Source organism: Podarcis vaucheri, assembly GCF_965113315.1.
Source record: "Podarcis vaucheri genome assembly, chromosome: 5".
NCBI lineage: Eukaryota > Metazoa > Chordata > Lepidosauria > Squamata > Lacertidae > Podarcis > Podarcis vaucheri.
In genome coordinates this window covers 101,668,070-101,677,211 of record NC_138763.1, presented here as the reverse complement: position 1 = coordinate 101,677,211, position 9,142 = coordinate 101,668,070, and the positions used below count along the sequence as shown (strand labels likewise).

Genomic DNA, 9,142 nt, shown 5'->3' with positions numbered 1-9,142 from the left:
AAGTTTTCTTTTAGTCTGTGCCCAAGAAAGGGGGGGGGAATCCCTCTTAGTGGTTGTCAAGGAGATCTGCTGTTGGGTTTGCTGGACTGTGGGCTTCAAAGATTCCTGCCTTTAGCTTGAGGGGAGCCATTTCTTTGCAAATCAGGCAGTCAAATCCTCGCAGGCTCTGAAAATGTTGGAGGCTGCAATCTGAGGCAAATTTTCTAGGAACAGCATCCCAAAGACCACAGCAAACACGCCTAGGCCAGGCTATAAGGCTCACTGAAATATGTTGGCTTAGCACCTGAGGAGGGAAGGGAAGGGGGAAAGAGATGGGGGTCAAACTTTTCGCCTCGGGAAGCAAGAAAAATAAAAACAGCGGTTGCTGGAGACGGCAGCCGCTCTCTGCCTACACAAGGGACCTTTAAGGCTGTGCCCCTAAGCCAGCTTCCAAGTTTGCTTAGGGTGGCACAGCCAAGTGTCCACAGCCATCCAGAGATTATGACCTTGAGTGTTTGGTAAACATTGTCACCGAGACCCACCTGATTTAGAGAAGCTGTCCCGGTTTCTGATTGGATCCCAGAATGTCCCTATTTTCATTAGAGAAATGTTGGAGGGTATGGAGTTATCTGACCCCCCCCCCCCAGCCATCTGAAGGCAACCCTGTATAGGGAAGGCTTTTAAATGTTTTATTATGTTTTTATATATGTTGGAAGCTGCCCAGAGTGGCTGGGGCTACCCAGTCAGATGTATGGGGTATAAACAGTAAAATTATCATTATGGAATGGGACGTCCCTATTTTCACTGGAGAAATGTTGGAGGGTATGGCATGTTTCTTTCTGCCTTTATTGGCATTTTGGTACTGCTTCCGCCACTGCTAACAATAACAACTTTATTTGTACCCTGCCCATCTGACTGGGTTGCTGCAGCCACTCTGGGCGGCTATTATTATTTATTAAATTTGTTAGTTGATTTGTCTTGCCTGAGGCAACCCAAAGCAAGTTACAACCAACTAGGTGATCACCTCTGCACCAAGGACACTTGGGCAGTTATCAGATGGCTGTGCAAAAGGTATTGCAAGGTGGACAGCAAGACTAGCTGACCAGTTGGCGACCCCATTCCTGCACATTCTCTAATCATGCAACCTCGGCAAACAGTCGGGTAAGGCAGCCAGCCCCTCTCACCCTCTGACTGCAGGTCAAGGGGCCAAAATGAAGAGCAGGGTCTGCCAGTTAAGGGAGTTTTCTTGGGAAGGAGAGCAAGAGAGTGTGAACGGCTGACACGAATAATTTTAATTGGTGGTTTGCATTTTAGAGAGAGAGAGAAAGGGGTAGGGAAACGTCGTTTTGATTTCACTTCTTATTTGTATTCCGCCTTTCTGTGTCGCTGTGCACAAGGCGGTTGACAAACCGGAGCAGCGACAGAATGATCCACAAAGACGACGCACCTGATAACAACCCGACCCAGACGAGTAAGTCACACTTCACACGAGCAACTTACAGCGAATCAAGCCGCATTGAACAGCCCGTGAGAATAGCACGCTATAGAAATAACTCTCGAAACATCAGCGGGTAACGCTGAAGCAGAAATCCGCTCGCAGACATTGCAACCCACCGTTATGCGAATATAATCCATTAAAAATAACATTGCAATGCATAAAAATTCAAAAAGAGCCAACTGAGCAGCAAGGTCACAGAACTTTCCCTGTTCTCGGCAGTGGCGTAGCGTGGGTTGTCAGCACCCGGGGCAAGGCAAGTCATTTGCGCCCCCTAACCCTAACCCCCAGATGTTGCGCCCGGTGCGGCCGGCCCCCCCTGCACCCCCCACGCTACGCCCCTGGTTCTCGGAGCTCTTTTCCTCTCCGGGCTTTCAGCGGAGGCGGCGGCAGCAGCGGAGGCGGCCCTCGGGCGCCCGGCCCGGCCCCTGGCTCCTCTGCCCTCCCTGGCGCTGCCCGGCGCTGCTCCAGATCCCCAGCCGGCGCCCCTCCCCCGGCCGGGCGATTGGCCCGGCTCCCCGCCCGTCCCGCCCCCCGCGCGGCGCCCCCGCGAATCAGCGGGGCGCTGTGGGCGCGTCCGTTCCTGCGGCGGCGGCGAGTCGGCCAGCGCCGAGCGCGCCCCGGGCACAGCCGCGCACGCCCCACCTCGCGCCGGGTCGCCGCCTTGCCATGGGGACTGTGCGCCTGGCGTGGCGCTTGGGCTTGGCGCTCGCCCTCCTGCACCCGCGCAGGCTCGCCTTCGCCAGCGGCGTCCCAGGTAAGGAGGAGGAGGAGGCGCCTTCTCTCCCCTCGCCCGGGGAGAGAGGAGGGCAAGCAAGCGGCTTCTCCCGGGATGGAGCCCAGGGAGGAGAAGTTGCATGGCGCGCGGAGGGGGTTGTCGGTGCAGGACTTTCTTCTCCAGCTTTGTTTCGCGCCTCTCAGACTCCCGGCTCCTCTTCGAAGTTGCTTTCCCCGAAGCGGGGAGATGCAAAGCCCCCAGTTCGCGGAGTCCGGGGTCAACCTGTCTAGACAGAGGAGTTGAGCCAGTTGCCATAGAGCAGCAGCAGCAGCGCAAAAAGGTTCATTATAGGATTTCTTAACTTCACCTTGTGTTTCCTCGCCCCGCCCAGCCGGGCTCCTGCTCCAGCCAAATTTTCACAGGATCCTTCTATTGTGCTTCGACGAGTTGCCTGACCCTTCTTTGACTTGGGTTCTTTGTATGGGGGGGGGGGGAAGGGTTCAATATAATGTGGCAAATATCTTAAAGCTATAGGGTTTCTTCTCTGGCCCTCCGTAGATTTCCAGATAGGCTGAACCTGCAGCTGTAGGTGTTAAGGCGCAAGAAAAATATATTCCTTCTCTTTCAGCAGAAATTTAGAGCATCTTGGTGGTTCTGTTTATGTTTTGTGAGATTTTAACTGGAGATATGATATGTGGAGACCAGCTGTCTCTGTCCCTTGCCTTACAAGTCAGTGATGCTCCCAGAACAGCAGTTTGCAAACAGTGTCCTGCTACTGCGCTGGGAGAAATAACTTCATTAAATAACTAAATTCTGCTGTGAGCATCCAGATACTCATGGAGGGTGCTGTCCACTGTGTCTCTGCGTGATTCACTGCTCTGGCTTTCCCCTTTTCAGCCAACTTCTGTGGGGGGTGGGGGGGTAGGTAGGTGATTCTGCCCCTCTGAATCGTGCATGGAGCTGCGTATTCAATCCCTTCTGATCCAGAGAGAGGCTGTAGAATTCCCTGACCTTGGAGGTGGCTCAGCTGGGATAGTGATACTGCGCAAAAACGCACAGGACCCCTCTCACATCAAAAAAAGCAGACCTTTTTTTGGGGGGGGGATGCACTTCAGTTTTACTATTTTTTAAATGCTCTGCTGTCAGAAGTATCAGGAAGATTAAGACAGACCTAGGAATCTAGTTGCATTCATCTTTCCCTATAAGCCAGCATTGTCCCTAGAAATGGCGAGGGGTCAGGGATTAAAAATATAATGCCTAAGCAGCCTAGCAGGAGCCTTGCAGCAGAGGACGTTTCGCCGTTGGATCTGCCCTTTCCATTTGACTCATTGGCATTCACACGCCTGACTCTCAGGATCCTCGGTTTGCTGTGAAATGTCCCCTTTGGGCTCAACACAGTTTGAGTTTTTTGACGGCATTAGAAAGGAGCCCAGCTGTCACTTCTGCTGAGCTTGATGGGAGAGCTGCTTGCCTCTTTTAATGAGTCAAAAGTATGAACTTAGGCACTTGAAACAAAAGCACCACCTCCTACTTTATCCCCTGCCTGACTGAATACATAGTGGCATGTGTATGTGATCTGAACTGTGCCCTGAAAAATTTACTGAAACCTGTCCCCCAACTTTTTAAAAAATAAAAACCCCCACAGCTAGTTCTGAACTGCTTGAGCAGTTGAAATAAATCAAAAGAAAGAAACCAATTAAGCCACTATTCAGTCGTGGAGAGCAAACTTCTTTCTTTCTCCGCTTTGTTAGAAGCACACCAGCGCGGAAGGGACCTTGCCTGTCTGTGTTTTAAGAATTTTACTTCTTAGAAGGTTCGCCCGAAATAACAGTTCCTCCCTCTGCTTTTTATTCTTTCCCCTTGCAAAGTTCTCTGATGTGTGCCTGGCCACAATATCTGATTATTCCTGCTGCCCCTTAGCAGCCCCCTCTTCTCCCCTCCTCTGTGACTTTGAAGAATCCTTGTTTTATCGCTGGAGATGGCTGAGTGAGCATTTCTGAAACAATTAGCGTTAGGATTTCAAGCTAACAATCAAAGTCTTTTTCACTTTGGTGCACCTTTTCTTAGGATCTGTTAATCTAATTGGCATGAAACAAACTGCACATGGATGGTAGAGGAGTCTTTTTCTGCTCTCCCCGTGCCCCCCCCACCTATATTATAAATTTAAAACTTCACATTTATTGGCTCATGATTTTAGGCAGTTAATTGTTAGCCATATCATTATTACTGGTGGAGGCTATGCAGCCAATAAGATAAAGAGCCCCAGATGGGCCTCTGGCATTAAATTATGAGGAAATCCATTTAAAGGCTCTTTTTGCTATAAGGCAGAGTGGCCTGATTGACATTTAGACAGTAATCAATAGCCTTGGGCCACTTTCTTCCGTGAGCACTAAGGTCTCCCAAGGCCTGGTTCTCAAAGACAAAGTTCTTCCAAAGGGACAGCTGATTCCCAGTGCCTTCCCCCTTATGCAGGGATTGCTGTTTCTCTTGACAATATCTCTCCCGACCCCTTGCCTGAATTAATGCTGTAAAACAGCATGGATTGTGGATTGATGGGTTTCCGCTTACTCCTTTTTCTGAGTATTTGTTATGTTTAGCTCTTTCTTCCATCAATGTTCTCAGCAGCAGCAACAGTACAGCATTTCGTATCCCTAAAAAAAAAAAAAGTAGTTGGGGGGCATGGAAATAATAATACACTAGACATCCACTGTATGCCGTTAGTTGTGGAAAATGTTCAGAAGGGCTGCTCACTTGAAAGGCAGTTGGCCCCTTTGGAAATAGACTTTTTACACCTGACCCTTTCAAGGCTACAATACTATGCAGACTTACTTCAGAGTAAGTTCCATGGATCTCCGTGGGGCCTGCTTCTGAGTAGTTGTGTATCTGATTGGGCTGCATCCCACTACACCCCACTGAGAGTAGTCGGATTGAAATCAAGGAGCTTATGTTAGTTCTGCTTCTTAGTATGATCCGTCATTGCATCTCTTCATAGAGAGCAGGCTCTTCAGCTGGATTAAACTTCACTTTGTGGCATGTTTCACAGGCTTCTGCGGTCACTTGTCTGCATTGTTCACCTGTTAGAAAGGCTGGCCCAACCATTAGCTAAGAGCGAGATGGCTGCTTCAGGTGACAGGTGCCCCTGCTGCTCTTCCTGAGCCTCACAGCCTTGTCGCCTTGTCCTTTGCCTGCTAAGCTAGCCTACTGGTGCGATTTCTGCTTGCATCTATTTTAAAGGGACACAACCGCTAAAAGACACTGCAGGCACAGGTCTCGCTTGATGGAGTTGCGTGCATTTTGTACTTGGTTATGCATTCTTCATTGCCAAAAATAATGCAAGAAGTGGTCCCCAGTTTCACGTGATGAATATGGGCAACATTAGTGTGTTTCTAAGGCAGAAACCTAGTTTGGATTTTGGTCTTCATTCTGTTTTAGTGGCAGGCAACCAGTCAAACATTACAAGTCATGGTACTGGATAGCGATGCACATTCCAATGGCATCAAAAGATGCCCAACTATTTCACGGAGAGCCAGGTTATCTTTTAAAAAATCAATTCACGAGGGTTAAGTTTTCTTTTGCCTACAGCTCTTCCTTGCTAGATAGGAGGCATTTGTGTTTTGTTTATGGTGTGTATATTGCAGTGGTGACATCTAAATAATTCTGGGTTGCCTTTGGTGAGACTTGGAGCAAACTCAGTTGAACAGATTTTCCAAGTGGAATCTCTCAAAAGTTTTTATGAAATCCCTTGTTTTTCTTTTTTTATATGTTCTGTGATGCAGATGCTGACGAATGCACAGAAGGGACAGACGACTGTCACATTGATGCCATTTGTCAAAACACGCCGAAGTCATACAAATGCATTTGCAAACCAGGTTATAAAGGAGAAGGAAAACAATGTGAAGGTAAGGCTAGCTGCTCTCTTATTTATGCCAAACGTATCCCAACCCCCACCCCATTTTATTTACTCTGCTAGTGCTTCTGTAAATAGTGGAATTCCTGAAACAATTAATGCAGATTTACAGCAGCTTATCCTCAAATTGTGGTATTTATTGGAAAGAAGCTCCTGCTGCTTCTGTTAATTGTTCTGTATCTAAACTGTAGCATCCTGCACTCTGAAGTTACTTCTGGGAAACCCAAGGTAGTTTTTGTTTAGAAGTAGTGTGTTTGTACAGACACATGGACACACCAAAGTTCTGCATGCATCATGTGTCTAATTTTCCTTGCCGTATGCTTGCTTCCCTTTGAGGCTTAGTTGAACCTCTCAGAAATAGTGCCCAACTAATGGTCTACTTCGAGACAGGCTTTTAATCTGTGAGATTAGAGCGGGGCTATACACTGAAATATGAGCCAATGTTTTGTCATACTTTCTTTTTTTTCACTCTACAAAATCGAGGGACAGAACGTGGCAATGGGTGCATACTCCAGCTTCTTAAGAAACACAATTTCCTTTCTTGAATAAAACCAAAAACAAAAACACTTTCTAGATTTTATGGCTACGGAGTTAGGCTAGCACTGTGCCTTCTACAGTCTCAGAAGCCAGAGAGGTGTCTGCAGTGCTCCTTACCTCCCCCATGGCTAGCAGAACTACGACAATTTTTGCAGAATAAAATATATTCTGCAGAGTTGCTTAACATGTGTTATTCGTATGGTCACAACTTAATTTTTTTACTGCAGAATGCACATAGCTTTGCTGATAAGTAGGATAAAGTAAAACAGTTTTGTTTTAATTAACTTCTAGGAAAGCTTTAATTAACACTAGGAAGACTAAGATAATACTGAAAACACGAGATTAGCTTATTGTTGTATTGAAAGCCAGTACAGTAAGCCTGTGTCTTACATGTGTTTAACTTGTGCACATTCAGCTTTATGTGTTGGCCAATTTTATTTTATTTTTATTTAATTTAAAAAGGGGCAGGTGTCCAGGGAAAACGACTTCGGCAATCCCACCTGCTGTTGCACCCAATGTGTTTTGAATCATACACTGTTTTGGCTTTCGGTGTGATCCCTGGAACATAACCCCTGTGTAAGTTGAGGGCTTCCTGCAGAGGAGAACACCGAACAGCAGTTTTGGCAATTTTCATTTTTCTGAAGCAAAGTCAAAATGATCCACTCTTGATCGGGACAAAAAGACGTTCTATTTTTGAAAAGAAAGAAAAAAGGCTCATTAAAATTAAAGGTGGGGAAATCAGAAAAATAGTGCTCTTACCAGAATTTACTTCTGGAAGCAATTGTTTTGCATTGCTTCACTGCCCTGCCTATTTTCTCTGCCTCAGCCATTTGTAGCTCCTTCCTAGTGCGCTCCATGCACTAGGGATAGCTGCAGATGCTTCTTGTGCCTGCATAAGCAGCAGCAGTGTACAAAATTGAAATAAGTGAGGGGTCCTCTAGAGCGGATCCTGTGTTGGAGTCTGAGACATGTCTGCTATTTAAAAAAATATATATGAAAGAGTTGGATTAAAGTGCATCCTCAAAATGACACCCTTGTGATTGTTAACTGAAACCAAGAGTGAGTGGGCTATTGGGATAAAACAGGCATATTTTGTCCTTGGTGAAAATATTAATCCTGTCAGGGTGGCCCTGAAATCGCTACCATTTATACTGCAAATCAGTAGTAAGTAGGTTTATTTGTTTAGACACAACAAAATTATGATTAAACAAATGACAAGTACACCTTCCTTTCTCAATTAGCTATACACTACATTAGTTTCAAAATATTTCAGCCATACAGGCACTACCACAAAAGCAAAAGTAGCCAGCTTTTTTATTATATTACCATCTAAATTACCAAGACACGATCAGGTGTCCTGATTTTATTAGTAGCTGTTTCAGTAACATCTGAACACAAGGGGGGCGGGGGAATAACCTTGGCATCTGCTTATGACATGATAGACACTATTGATCAGATTTTTTTATCACCTTCTTATAAATGGAAACAATAACACCGATGTCCCAATCTTATGGAAATTTTAGCTAAGAAGGGAGAATCATGAGCCAGTGTAGAACTGACATATGGTGTGGGCAGCAGGTGGAAAGTGTCAGATTCCCATCTGGCCCTCTTTTCAGTAATGTTATGTAAGACGTACAGGTGAAGAAATAATTTCTTCTTAGCAGCTTGGAGATTCCTCATAAAATCCAAAAGTGGTAAGAAATTAGACAGTTGGAATATTCTAAGGGTGCCTCCAGACTCAGTATTTTTCAAGAGGGATTTAACTTCATACAAGAACTCTATGTTTGTACTGAAATGAATTAAAGCACTTTGTTGCCCTGGCACAAGAAATCAATGTTGTTGTTTTTTTTAAAAAAGAGGTCCTCTTCCTGGTTTCTAATTCTGCCTGTAAGCTTTGCCATCTGGACGTCGTTCATCAGTTTTGTCTGCCACTCTTCTTTGGTCGGAGTTGTAGACCCTTAGGATAATCTAGTCCAGCCCCCTGCAAAACACAGTCACAGCCAAAGCAGCATGGCTCCATGAGTGGTGGATTTCTGTATAAAAAGGTAAAGGTACCCCTGCCCGTACGGGCCAGTCTTGACAGACTCTAGGGTTGTGCGCCCATCTCACTTAAGAGGCCGGAGGCCAGCGCTGTCCGCAGACACTTCCGGGTCACGTGGCCAGCGTGACAAGCTGCATCTGGAAAGCCAGCGCAGCACACGGAACGCCGTTTACCTTCCTGCTGGTAAGCGGTCCCTACTTATCTACTTGCACCCGGGGGTGCTTTCAAACTGCTAGGTTGGCAGGCGCTGGGACCGAGCAACGGGAGCACACCCCGCCGTGGGGATTCGAACCGCCAACCTGACGATCGGCAAGTCCTAGGCGCTGAGGTTTTACCCACAGCGCCACCCGCGCCCCTAAGCGAAGCCAAAATCCCTTATTTTGGCTGCTGATCCCTTATTTTCGAGGCTGCTGGTCCCTTATTTTCAAATCTGTAAGTTGACAGCTATGGCCCAGAGCAAGGCTT

The 9,142-nt window shown here is 46.7% G+C and overlaps 1 protein-coding gene across 3 annotated transcripts in view; it reads left to right on the top strand.

The window, feature by feature from the left end:
- The first annotated feature begins 2,114 nt into the window (after positions 1-2,114).
- The window catches only part of SCUBE1 (signal peptide, CUB domain and EGF like domain containing 1), a 181,717-nt gene continuing 174,689 nt past the window's right edge, over positions 2,115-9,142 (top strand). For all 3 annotated transcript variants that reach the window (XM_082223069.1, XM_082223068.1, XM_082223067.1), the window contains exons 1-2: positions 2,115-2,231; positions 5,969-6,091. In XM_082223069.1, the coding sequence (XP_082079195.1) occupies positions 2,144-2,231; positions 5,969-6,091 (211 nt within the window). In that variant the 5' untranslated portion in view covers positions 2,115-2,143. The remainder of the gene's footprint in view (positions 2,232-5,968; positions 6,092-9,142) is intronic.